The sequence below is a fragment of the Notamacropus eugenii genome, chromosome 3 (genome assembly GCF_028372415.1).
Source record: "Notamacropus eugenii isolate mMacEug1 chromosome 3, mMacEug1.pri_v2, whole genome shotgun sequence".
NCBI lineage: Eukaryota > Metazoa > Chordata > Mammalia > Diprotodontia > Macropodidae > Notamacropus > Notamacropus eugenii.
Window position 1 is genome coordinate 24,398,502 of NC_092874.1, and position 14,282 is coordinate 24,412,783.

At 41.4% G+C, this 14,282-nt stretch overlaps 1 protein-coding gene across 1 annotated transcript in view; it reads right to left on the reverse strand.

The window, feature by feature from the left end:
* Positions 1-14,282, reverse strand: part of TGFBR2 (transforming growth factor beta receptor 2) — an 88,190-nt gene that overhangs the window by 34,688 nt on the left and 39,220 nt on the right. The window contains exon 3 of the mRNA XM_072651119.1: positions 9,635-9,825. Coding sequence (XP_072507220.1) covers positions 9,635-9,825 — 191 coding nt within the window. The remainder of the gene's footprint in view (positions 1-9,634; positions 9,826-14,282) is intronic.

Below are 14,282 nucleotides of genomic sequence, written 5' to 3' on the forward strand. Positions count from 1 at the left end.
TTTTCCCCCTTTTTGATTTAAGTCATTTTGGCACATTCAGTCAATGAGCATTTAATAAGCATCTACTATGTGCTAGGCACTGCCAACCAATGGGATACAAAGTTTGGTAAAAGACAGTCCCTGTTCTCAAGAAGCTTAGTGTAAGGCAGGGAGGGGTGAGACACAACAGGAAAAATCCAAATTCAAGTACCTATTTCCTGATGAATTCCAGTCCATGTTTCATTTATTTTGCATATTTGCATTTACTTATCTGTTTTCATGTTCCTCCAATATAATATGAACTCCTTGAGGACAGAGAAGGTATCATTCTTTGTACATTCAATGCCAAATACACTACTTGGAACACAGGAGATGTATAAAAAATGTTTGTAGAAGGAATAAATGAAAGGTGTTGCACACAGAGGCTTCTAGCACCTAGAATACTACCTTGCACATAAAAGGAGTGTTTAATAAATGTCTGCTGAGAGTAGTACAGCAGAAAGGGTATTAGCTCAGGAGTCAGACTCCCTAGATTCAAATTCTACCTATGATGCTTACAATCCCTGTGACCTTTATGTAAGTTCCTTAAATTTTCTGAGTCTCAGTTTCCTCATCTGTAAAATGGATGTGGAACTAGAGGGCTTCTGAGGTCCCTTCCAGCTTGAAACCTGGTCTTCTGACTCCAGGATTCAAAATATGAAAGGAAGAAGCTGGCAGCTCAGATTGCCTCCAGCTTACTGTCAGACCAGGCTGAACTGCTCAAGGTGGCTTGAACTGAAGAGGGGAAGAGGATTTGTTAGGAATAAATTCAGTTTGATTCTTTGGTAACAATGCAACTATCAACATAAGATCTGTTTGACCTGCAAAAGAAGGGAAAAAAGACGTATTGTGAGTGTGTGGGGGGGGGGGGGGGGGGAGGGGGTGGGTGGGTGTGAGTGATTTGTTAAATCTTTTAAAAGTCAAGATTATTTCTGGTAAAAACCAAAATGCAAGATGATTGACAGTGGGAAGGTTTATTTTAGAATCAGGGGGAAAAAAGAGTTATCTTTTTTTCCAAAACAAAAAGCCCCCCTGAAGTCCACCTGGAGGAGCAGGCAACACATTTAGCTTGGCCTGAAACGAAAGGTGAGCACCCTCTCTCACTTATGTTGTGGTTCGCTGGCTTACTATGTAGTTTTCCACTGTTCAGACATTTTGAATGACCATAGTGTAAATCGAATATTCTCCTCAGACTAGCTTTCCCATCCTGCATTTAGACAGTGATATCAACCAGATAAGAAGGCGTTGTCTAGAGGAAGCAGAGAATCCCCAGAATAATATTCTAATGTTTCACAAGGCTATGATCCTTGGGGGTTGGAGCTGTGGGACTAACCTATAGGAAAGATCACCTTATAATGAAGGCTCTTTTGTTTCTCCATAACTGTGGCCCTTTGGCTGGGGTCCAAGATGGGCCCAACCCATCCTGATACATTCCTTAGCATGAAGATAATGGGCTATAAAAGTTCTGCGCCAGGCACTGTGCTAAACACTGGGGTGACAAAGAAAGGGACACACAGTCCCTGTCTCCAGTGAGCATTCATTCTCATGGGGACCCTGGGCCGTGGCTCAGGACCAAATCTACTTCATCCTCTGCCACTGACCTACTCTGAACATTTAGAAGGAAAGAAAGAGGGAAGGAACAAGTATTTCTTAAGTGCTTACTATGTGCTAGGTACTGTGTCCCAAAGCCCAAAAGACTCTTCCCTGAAATTCAGGTCACTCCTTTGTGAAATGAAAGGGTTGTGGTCAATTTGCCAAAATCATAAAGGCAGAAATAGTGCTGGTGGAACTAGGGAAGACTGGTACACTAATGTAGCCTGTCAGTGAAGCTGTGATTCTCTCCAACTGTTGTGGAAAACAACGTGGAAGAATGCAAGAAACTCCCCTGAATTCTTTCTACCCATAGCCTTTGGCTTAGCAATCCCAAGACTGGGCATAGATCCCACCAAAGTCAAAGCTGGCATATGTGGGTGATGGGAGCACCAAAATATTCCGTTTTTGTGACAGCATAAAGTTGGAAACTATGGCTGCCCATTGACTGAACAGAATGTTGGGGTAACAGAATGCTATTGCCCTATAAGAAACAGCAAATGTAAAGAATTCAGAGGCATGGGAAGATGGATGTAAGCTGAGGTAGGGTGAAGTAAGCCACTCTGGAAGGATACAGACAACAACAGTGATCTAAATGAACAAACAAATTGAATGAATGACAGCTAAATGGCGATTGATTTTCACAGCCAATGTTGTTTGAGCGCAAATGATGAAAACACATCATTCCCTTCTCTGTAGATGCATTTGTTGTGTTGACTAATTTTTCTTTGTCATAAAGGAGGGTTTGGTGGGGTGGGGGTGAGGAAGGTCGTTCACTGCAATTGAAAGGGGGAGGGGTACAAGTCGTACAATTTTACAAAAAGTCAAAAACCTAATCAAGACGTTGGATCAAACATTGTCTAAACTGCTTTTCAGTCCCCACCGTCTCTGCATCATGTATGAACAGATCTACATAGAACCCAGGCATCCAGTCAACTGATCTGGCTCTGATGAATTTTGTTTACTTTACTGCTTAAGAGAATTCCAAAGGTAGAAGCTTTGCTTTAAGCTACTTCCAATGCTTTCTATGCATTTCTTAACTGAGTCACAATACATCATGCAGCCCTTGAGTTTTATTATTGGGGGGGAGGGGTGCTAGTACTGAACATTCCAGGGTTTCTATTACAGCCCTCCCTGTCTAGAACCAAAGGATATCCTGGTTCTGACCCATCGCCTTGAGTGATGAGGATAACTCTCACCACTTTTCTTTTTCATTCAGTTTTCTTCCTCTTCCAAAAGCTTTCCCATTTTCTTTCTGTATTTAGGATTCTGCTTTGCTTCCCTCTAGAGATGACAAGGTCAGCTGGTTCAACCTTGTTGGACAATTACATCAGACAAGAGAAAGCACATACCCAGAATGCTTTGGGGCCTCCCAAACACTACTTCTGCTTTCTTTCTTCTCCTTTCTGAAACAACTGACAACTAGACTATTAGGTCTGCTGGCATATTGACTCCCCTGACATGTGAGCTAGAGATAGCAAAAGTAAGGGCATAGGGAAGAAGCAGCAAAAAAATACATACATGTATGCACACATACATATATACATGTACATGGATATGGGAATACACACACATATATATACATCCATATGTACATAGATATGGCAATACACACACACACACACACACACACACACACACACACACACACACACACACACACACACACCAAGTCCTCTCCCCCAGTGGAGGAAATGAGAAAGTATGCAAGGCATGAGAGCAATACATGGAACGAGCTCCTACTGTAGTTTTAAACCAGCTTTTTCCAGCCCACTATCTAGTTGTCTAGAGGAGCAGGGGACCAGCTGGCTAAGATGCTCTGCCTAAAAGCTAAACACAGACAGGAAACCACATGTCTGATACTGTAAAAATCATTCCTCTTCCTGCCATGGCTAACCAGGCAGGCAACGCAATAAGGTGGTTTTTGTTTAAAAGCAACTCTAATCCACAACATATTTTTTTTTCTAACAAGGAACAAAAATAAGACATACCTTCACGAAAACTCCTTCCGCCGCCTCCTCCTCCTATGTTACCCGATTCCTTCCCCTTGGGAGGCAGTGGAACACAGCTGAACTTTTCAGACTATTTCTGTGCTTATTTACGATCAGCAGAGAACATACACCAGAATCCAACAGGACCAATGTCCACTTCACTCTATGTTAGCATTGCAATGGTGTGGGCTCTAACACCTTCGACAGTTGGGATCACAGTAACGGTAGCCTACATAGATACACAGATTCAGGGCTTGCCTTTGTGCCTGAACTCACAATTTCCCGGAACAATGTCTCTTATTTCTCATTCCCGCATGACCCTGTACTGTCCCCTGCTCAGCAGACCCTTCCTTGCTCCCAGCACCCCCAAGTAATAGTTTTCATTAACAACATCAGAAAGAAGAAAAACAGGAGTTTGCTGGGAAATGGTTAACAACCAGTTCTCCAAGAAAAAAATGTACTCAGGACGCACTTTTTGGTTTGTTCTGTAGCATCAATATTTCCTCCATCATATTAAGTCTAGATAATCAGCAAAGCAATAAACAAAACAAAACAAGAAATCAAGCCCTTATTTGTAGCATTTGCTGATTCCCAAGTTTTTAATGCTCACATGCATGTCCAAACTGGCTCCCTCAAACCCCTAGGAGTGAGCGGCTAAGCATCGCCTTGGTCTTGCCAGGCAAACTTCCCCTCACAATATTGGAAGTTGATTGTCATAAGGCAGTTATCAATCCAGAATAATATACGTATTTGCTTGTTTACTTCTTTGATTTCTCCTTCTCAGCTGTTGCCTAGACCATAAACACATACTGCTTTACATTCTGAACCCAGAATTGTACTGTATCCTTTAATATTCTAAAATGGCTCACCTCCTTTGGGGGAAGTGAGGGCAATTGAGTCTGCATTTTCAAGTCAGTAAAGTAATGAGTACAATGTAGCAGATCCCAAAATAATGTGAGCTCCATGAGGGCAGGAACTATTTTAATTTTGTCTCAGGACTCCCAGTGCCTGTGATGATTAGTATTGTTGGATTGACGACTGAACTAAATGCAATAGTTGTTTTTTAATGTCTGACTGATAAAAACTGTCTTAAGTATTGAGTCAAATCCCACTAACCACAGCCAGATTTCCAAATGACCCAGAAGAACATTTCTGGAGACTTGCTTGCCCTCTGAGTGCTCATTATGAAGAGCTCATTTCTGAAGGGCAAAAGCCCTTCAAACCCATCATGGGTTCAAACCAATGCCTTCAGAGTGAGAAATAAGGAGTTTCAACTGAATTCCAAGTGACCAGGACAAGTACTTAATCGTGGTAAGACTTTACATTTGGAAAAATGAGTTCTAGAAATGGGCACTAAATTTTAGGAAAGGCATGAGAAGCTGATGAGTACCCAGGAGGGCTGCCAGGATGGGGATGGGACTGTAATTCCTGCCATGAGGCTTGGCTGAAGGAACTGTGGTTATTGAGCCTGAAGAATCAATGACTCAGGAAAAATACAAACTGACTTCCTGTATGTATCTGAAAGATGATAGAGATCCAGGAGCTTCCTTGCACACAATTTCCCAACACGGGGCATTTTCCTGTCTCTGTTCCTCCTCATTCTCCACCTCTAGGCTTCCCTGCTTCTTTCAGTTCTCAGTCAGATTCTTACTCTCGTCAAGAAGCTTCCTCAGCGCTCAATCTTAGGGTTTTCCTTCTCGTATCTCCAACAAATCCTGTGTCTAACTTGTTTATAACTACTTGTTGGCATGTTTTCTCTCCTATTAGACTGAATGCCTAGAGAACTCTTTGCCTTTCTTTGCAGCCCCAATGCTTAGCAGAGTGCCTGAACACAGCAGGCACTTAATAAATGCTATCTAGTTGACTTAAAAGCAGGATTAGCCTTGTGTTGTTTTGCATAAGAGGGCAACACCCAGAGTAATGCACAGAAGCTACAAAGGGGCAGATGCCCACAGGAAACTTCCTCCCTATCACTGTACCAAAGGAGAAGGAATGGGCTACTTCCGAAGGTGGTGGGGAAATCGTATTTAATGATCTAATAAGCACTAATTGACTGACTCGCTGGAGGTCTTCCAGGAAAGGTTGTATAGCCATGCCTCATACAAGGGGTAGAGGGGATTCTGAACCAAGCACAGGTGAGAACAGAGCATCTCTGAGGGCCCTCCCAGCTCTGAGATTTGATGACTGTGAAACTGATCATTCTCAATGAATTGGCAAGTGTCCTAAATGAGGTCTTTAGTACAGGGTTGGTCCTAGACTGAGTCAGTTTGCCTCAAACTCTGTTCCAAGGCTTCCATTTGCATCCTAAATTGACTGGTCACAAGGAGACAGGGAGATGGATGCCTCAGTGGGAGTGATTACCACCACCAAGGAAGGCAAAGCCATGTCTGATCAACCCACTGGCCAGGGCAACAATGACATGAAAGACAGCACATTTACACAGTGGAGAGTTGAACACTTCACAGAGATAAGGTGAGAGAATTTATCCCTTTGTCATTAAGAGTTCCTTTAGTATTCTGCTCATTGAAGTACAGAGACAGCCTCCAGAGAGCTTCCCATTCTACTATAATCAAGAACACTGGACAGGAATAAAGTGCCAATTAGCCCAAGATGGGAAGGATGTGGTTAGCTTGGAACTGAAGGCCTAGATACAGCAGGCTTATCTTTCCACTGTGAAGGTGCTCATGGCAGATTGCCCACAGCAGGACCAGATACAGACTACGTGGGTCTTGGGATGATGACCTGTTATGTCAGTACAAGGCCATCCTCACTAGGGAAAAGTGCCCACCCAGGGTATGTGAAGGAGAGGACTCGAGTCACAAAGGCAGAGGGACATGATTTAATCTAGGCTCATGTTCCTCAGCAAGCAAAACACTCAAGACTGGACCTGGAGATCAGCATATATTAAAAAAAGAAAATAAAAGACCCAACTTCACAGGAATCATGCAAGTCGATTGGAAGCTGGAAGGGTCCTGACCTTCTCTAATCCAAGTTTCTTAAATTATCAGTGAAAACCCAAGACTCCAGAGCACAACAGTGATTGGCCCAAGGTCACACAGGTCTCCATAAATAGCGGCTGGGATTTGAATGACCCCAAAGTGCCACAACACTTCTACCTTAGTCTGGTGTTCTGCCCTGGAGAAGAATTATCTTGAGAGTCTCCCCCAGCAGGAAGATACCACTTGAGGGAGAAATGGATCTTTCTGAATACTAGTTTCTCACCTTAATAATTATAGCCAACTGCATGTTCTTTTAAAATGTTCTATTCTGTGACAGAAAGAATAATTAGAAAGACAGCTTACATTTACATCATGACTTATGGGCTTTTATCTGGTCCTCAGAAGCCTGGGTTCATCATTACCTTCGCCAGTTCATTTTACAGATGAAGAAACCGAGGCAGGGTTCGGTGACTTGCCAGAGTCACACAGGTAATAAGTATCTGAAGCTGGATTCGAATTCAGGAAAAAGAGCCTTCCTGACTCAAAGCCCTGTGCTTTGTGCACTGTGGGACCACTTGGCTGCCCCTGTGATCTGTATTACATATCATATCTATGAAGTATTCTGTAAACTTCATATAAATGTTGGCTATAATTTTATTTGGGGGCAGATGGTTTCTCTATTTGGTTTTCTCTTTCCCATAGTCTAGAAAAGTGCTTTGCATGAAGTAAGCACTCAAGAAATGTTTACTGAATTGAATTAACTGAATTGAACTGAACACATTCCAGGCAGTCTTGTTTAGGAGATGGAATCTGAGCTTAATTGGCAAGTCTAGGCTGGGATCTGAGCTCTGCTCTAACTCCTGGGGTGGTTCTGTAGAGGAGAGAGAATGCTCTGAGGACCCAAGCTCAAATCCCAATTCTGCTTCTGACTACTCATTTGACACTGGGTACTGCCAGGCTCAGTTCCCAGTGGGGTGGACTCAATGATCTCTGTTGTCCCAGACCTAAAGCTGTGATCTTGTAACCTTGGAAAAGTCACTTCCATGGCCTATGCCAACTTCTTCTTTTGTTAGATGAAAATATAAGTGTCTACCACAGTCTATCTCCCAGGATTGTTGAGGGAAAACCTTCAACAGGGATGAAAGTACTTTAGCTGTTGTTTCTAATGCTGAGTCTAACAAATTCTACATAAACTCATTAGCATTTTTATCTACAAAACAGAACAGAGAATGGGGGTTGTACAGGAAGAAGGGAATCTATCTATGATGGGCACGCTGCTTGTAAAAGTAACTGGGCAGGACAGGGGAGAACATGATTGTTCTATGCCACATTCTCAGACCCAAGCCCCAAGAGAGCCCAGATAGCAGCAGCTATCAATGCAAAGAAACAAGGCCACCCATCCAAACCATGTGAGGTCCCAGAAGGCTTCCATGCACAACATACACAAGAAAAATAGAGTATGGAAGAAAAGGTTGAGCCAAACCAATAAGTCTCTTTAGAAGGTCTTATCTTGTGTAGACATGTTTTTAGAAGGTGTAGATGGGAAGGACAGCAGCAGCATCCACTTACAGGCCAAGCAATTCCATGACATCACTGAGAGAATGAGTTTATTCATGCTTAGCATATCTAAAAACTCAGCGAAGTCATCTGAACTCTGAAAAGGACAATTTTTGGACTCAAATAGTTCTACATTTGTATAAAGGACAATAAAGAGATTCCACTTCTGACACCATCTGACTTCGGGTAAGTTACTTAAATTCTCTGGACCTTAGATGACTCATTTTATCTTAGATGACAGGATTATAATAGATAGTATAATAGATAGATCTAGATCTATGAGCCTATGAACTAACTTACTCAGAGTCACTCACCTGTGTGGCCCAGGCACATACCCTTGGCCTCAGTTTCCTTATCTGTAAAATGAGGTGACTAAATAATGATTGAGTTCCCTTCTAACTCTACCTATGAGCCCAGATAGCTTGTAATTGGTCCTGAGTCTGTCCCTAGAAATACAGAATCCTCAAGGGTAATGCTTGACTTTCAGCTGCTAAGAGCTATGTATCAAGGCAACATCAGCCACATGTCTGTAACCTGGCAAGACCAAAACTCAGTGAGAGAGGAGGTGGCTATGGGAGAAGAGAACTCATGCTTCCGGATAAAAGTAGAGGAGGTCCACCCCCATGGAAAGGAAGGAAGTTTTAGAAAAGTCAAATCCACACCAGCCCAACATGTCCCAAAGACCGTAGCTGCCAGACGTGTCTGGATTTCCTGAGTTGCGTAACACCAAAGATTCTGCTCATGTTGCTTTGCTAGGCAAGGAGTAGTTAACTCTAGTAAATACCAGCTTACTTATTTATTTATCCTGATAAATAACTGATTTACTTATTCTTGTCAATAAATAAGTACTTTATGTGCATATTTTAGTAAGCAACTGACATCTAGATACTGGTTTTCTATTTTTCGATGTTCTCACTTGTAAACATTTTCATCAACTTTCCCCCCTCTGGTGAGGTATAATCCCAACAGTCCTAAGGAGAAAGCAGTGAACAGGTCCTGTGTGATGGGTTGAAAGAAGACTGAAGGGTGACTCACTCATGGCAAGTTAGGAGTCATACAGAGAAAGATGGAATGACAGGAGATTATGATCAGAGCAAGAAATTTCCAAGCTCTTTATTATAGAAATGAAAATATTTGTGAGAGACAACAAGATGAATAGTATCATCGATGTATGGTAGCACCCTGTATGATATTAAAGTTTAGTGGAAAAGATCTTGGGAATTGGATGAGTTGGAGACCAGGAGGCTAAGGTATTTGAGGGAATATATACATGGAAAGAGAAGTCCTCCAGGAAAAGGGTAATGGAGTTGAAGAGTTGGGGGCATGAACTTCATGTGACCATAGAATAAACTAATCTGAGTCAACCTGAAGTATGAAGTATTTATTGAATGGCAACTTTCCAATGCCAGTGACTACAGAAATTTCTCTGGAAAAATATATATATAAGGCAAGAGAAGTTAAATTAATATTAGAGGGAAAAAAGAGGATTTCTCATAGACTTGCCCAGGAGCCAGTGAAGAAAAGGAGAAAAGAACTCACCTTCTGAGAAGTGTAAGATGTCATTGCATTCCTCCTTTCTACAGGAACACATGAAGAAGGTCTCACCAGGAACCTTTTTTTCCTTCATTATGCATTTGTCAGAATTAGAATCCTCCAGGGCAAACCCATGGACCTTGAGGCTAGGATCATGGCAGAGGGTTTCCATGGTTACATTTTTATCATTCTTCCTCCTGGAATTGAAAGAGGGAGAGATGAAGTGTTTTTGTGGTCGTTTTTCCCCTGAGGATACAGTAGGCAGTGGGGCAGGTAATCCCCGCAAAACAGAAACCTCTGAAATTGTCACACTGTTTTATCAGTGTTAACACCAGTGGGAGCCAGGTTTAGTTTTCCCTACTTACCCACTTTTTTCTTTCAGTCAAGTCTATTCATGAGAGTTTATAAGGAGATAAATATAACTGGGGTCTGTGTTTTTCAGAACTTACATCACAGAACATCAGAATTGAAAGTGACCTTGGGGAATGCATACCAACTTTCTTGTTTTAGAAATGAGAAAACTGAGGCACTGAGAAACTAAATGACTTTCTCAGGATTCACAACTGGTAAATGGAATGGCTGGGACAAGAACTTGGGTCTTTCGATTTCCCCTAACTCACAGACATTGTCAATAATCTAAATGTACTTTGCCACTCACCATTGTTCAGTCCTTCAGTCATGAGCAACTCTTCATGACCTCATGGAATTGTCCATGGTTTTCCTGGCAAAGATACTGGAGTGGTTTTCTTTTTCCTTCTCCAATGTGTCCCCATTTTACAGTTGAGGAAATGAGGCAATTAGGGATTAACAGACTTGCCCAGGGTCACATAGCCAGTAAGTATCTGAGGCTGGATTTGAACTTGAGTCTTCCAGATTCTAAGCCCAGTGCTCTATCCACTGCACCACCTAACCACTCATTACAAGGATTCCAATTCAAATCAGTTTCAAGGACAAGAAGCAAAGGAGGACTGAGGGGCTGGAGCCATTTGTCTTGGCTTTTCTATACATGTTGCTTGATCTGACATCCAAATTTCCACCATGGTCCTCTCAAGCCTTCCCTTCTATGCACAACATTGCTTTAGGAATGAAAATGGATTGGGGGAGGGGGCAGGGAGAGAGGAAGAGGAGAGAAGGGAGGAAGGCAGAGGTGCAGGAAAGTGCTTCACTCTGTTCTGTGTTTTGTAGCCATCAAATCTTTCCACTCTGTATTACCATCCAAGGGGAGCAAGTGAGTGATGGTCAGGCTACAATGAATGAACCTTGGTCTAAACGAGGTTATCAGACTGGGGCCTGGATTCTACACTCAGTTTTTCTACTTAACATCAAATGAGACTTGGGTGAGTCATAACACTTCTTGGGACCTTATTTTCCTACTCTATAAAATTGACAGCCAAGAAAGTTCAATACAGAAATGAAGTCCTGCATACACTGAGAAGTTAAGCAGATGTCCATCAATTAGGTTAGGGCTAAAAAAAACCTTGTCACACCTGAAACTAACAGACTATTTCTGGCCTCTTAGAAATAATGACAAATGGATGAATACAGAGGAACATGGGAGGACTTATATGAGCAAATGCCAATCAAAAGTAGAACTGGAAAACAAAATATACAATGATGACAGCATTCTGTGAAAGAAATAAGGAGAAAAACAAAACAAAATTGAACATTGTCCCTCCTAGGTTAATGTGAGCATCCAAAGAGATGACATTTATCAAATACTCTGCAGCCTTAAAGGCATTTTTATAAATGTTAGCTATGACAACAACAATGACGGCAATGATGCTTTAAAATGTTGGTCTTAGAAAAAAGTGAGAAAATGCATTTCCTTCCTTCTTTGCAGAGGTGGTGAACTAAAGTGGTGGAATACTATTGATGGGCTAATTGGTCTTTCTAAACCGTCTTTTCCTTCTTTTTAAAATTCTTTATTACTAGGGAGGGAGGGAGAGAGGGTAGATTTGGAAAAGAAGGTGATGTAAAATAAATAATAAAACTATTTAAAAAGTTATAATAAAATTAGATAAAACCAAATTGCAGGGTAGAGCTAGAGGATCAAGGCCTTTATTTTCTCTAACATTGTAAGGATTTTATCATTTTTTACATCTTCCCTTTTTCATACCAGGGAGGAGCCCCAGAAAAGTCTCCTTCTCCTCAGCTCATTTTACAGATTAGGGAAAACAGTTTCAGGGGTAGTGGAGTGATTTGTTCATGGGCACACAGCTAATAAGAGTTGGGGGCGGGGAGGAATTTGTAACTATTCTCCTAACTCCAACAGTCTGATTGGCTCTGGTGGGTTGCCAGCCCTCCTAGTTTGGGCATCCTAAGCATTTCAAAAAGGTCACTCTCCTGACCAAGGCCCCTGTTCTCATTACTAGTTTACAATTTTAAGCAGGAGGGACTGTCTTACAGAGATTTCAAATACTTACATCTCGAAGAGGAGGGAGTGGGGGGCGTGGGAAAATGCAGAATTCTTGTGATCCCAGGGTGATGCTAACAGGACTATAGTTCACATTAGCCTTCTCTAGTATACTCTGAGGAACTGGGTTCCTATTTAGTTAGAAACTATTTTCAAAGAGGAAGCATTGAAAATGAATCTTGAAGCCTTCCAGTTTGGCCTTCTGGCCCTGAAAGCTGTGTGAGGGCAGGCTTTCTGTGGGGAGTCTCCTCTGTCAGGAAAGATAGAAAACATGAATGATTGCTGATGCCCACGTCCTAGCAGAGCATCTAAAACTTCAGGAGGGTCTTGTTTAGTTGAGAAACTATAAATATGTGGCAAAGGATTGCATACAGTTTGGTAATGGCTGGGATATGTGTGTGTGTGTGTGTGTGTGTGTGTGTGTGTGTGTGTGTGTGTGTGGCTTGTTTACAGGCCACATCATAAACCACCAAATTGTGAGCTGGATAATTTGAGTCTGCTGGAGTTTCCTATTTCCTATTGGTATATCATTTAGTGCCCATCATTCATGTAGGGTCTAAATCAGTCCTAAATGGAGCTCTGAGTATCTCACAGCCTCTCCCATGTGGTATCCTGTTATTGTGAGTGAGGAAGGAAAAGCCCCTTTCTAGGTACCCTTTGCTGCTAGTACAGAGAATAATAAAGTATATTTTTAAATGTAACCACCATACCCACCTCCTGTCAGAGAGGTAACACACACAAGTGGCAGAGAAATACTTTTTAAACCCCTGTGTGGATTTGTTTTGCTTGACTGTGATTATTTGTTTCAAATTGTTGGTTTTCTCCCCCTTCTTTCAGTTTTTAATTGAAGGGGGGATGGCAATAGTAATGCAAAAAAAGTCATTGTAGAAGAGTTGGGTTTTTTTTTTAATCCTGAGGTTTCACATCACTCCCAATGAATAGACAAAGATGAGAAAAAATAGCAACAGTCAATAATGGAGGGACTGTGGGATGAAAAGCTAATACATTGTTGGTGGACTTGTGAAAGGCAAAACCATTTAGGAAAGCATTTTGGAATTACGTGAATTCCTTTGAACCAAAGACTGTTACTGGGCTTACTATATACCCCAAAGAAATCAAAGATAAAAAGAAAATCTCCTTATACACCATAACATTTATATCAGTACTTTTTGTGAAAGCAAAGAATCAGCTGGGAAAAAAGTAGATTCTCATTAACTGGATAATGGTCTAACACATTGGGGCACATGGGATGGTGATGGATATTACACTGCTATAAGAAATGATGACTGTGATAAATTTAGAGAAGTATGGGAAGGCCTACCTGAAATGAGAACATGAAGCAACTAAAGTTAAGAAGAGCAGTATACGCAGTGATGACAATGTAAACAGACAAACAAACAAAAAACATTCTCCCCCCAAAAAAGTGAAAACAGCAAAACTGCTAAGAACAAACTTGGCTCAAAAGAAAGAGGATAAGAGGATACCCTTGCCCTTCTGCAGATGGGAGCTCCACGGGGATGGTACATTGCATGTATTTTCAGACTTTTTCAATGTACAGATCAGTGACATGGATTTTTTCTTTTTTAAAAAAAATATTATGTGTTAAGAAGGTGGATGTAGTGAGGGGAAATTATGGTGATATTAAAAATGTCACCAAGAAACTTTTTTAATGCATAGAAGAACAAAAGAAAACACAGCCAAATGGACAGATTTGAAAGCAGTTTAAAGATTATATACATATATATATATGTATACACAGATATATATATTAAATGGTATGAAATGGGGATGCATGATTTCAAACAGAGTCTTCTTGTGATTTCTTATCATGTGTCCGGCACTATGCTAAGCAGTTTATAAATACTATCTCATTAGACCCTCACAACAACCATGAGAAATAAGTGTTATCTTTATTCCCATTTTACAGATCAAGAAGCTAAGGCAGAGGTTAAATGACTTGCCCAAGGCCACTCTGTTATTTTGTGTCTGAGGCTGAATTTGAACTCAGGTCTTCCTGACTCTAGGAAGCTGCCATTTTCTCAAGTGATAGGCTTCTCCTCTCCTCTCTGGACCCTTCAACTCAGCCAACCTCTATTATTGGAGATAGCAAGAAAAAAATGAAACTGCATTAGCTCTCAAAGAGCTCTCACTCTTCTGTGAGGAAATACAAGATGTGCACAGACAAGAATATGCAAAGCAGAGGAGAAAGAAGACGAAGGTGAAAGGGAAAGAGAAAGTCTA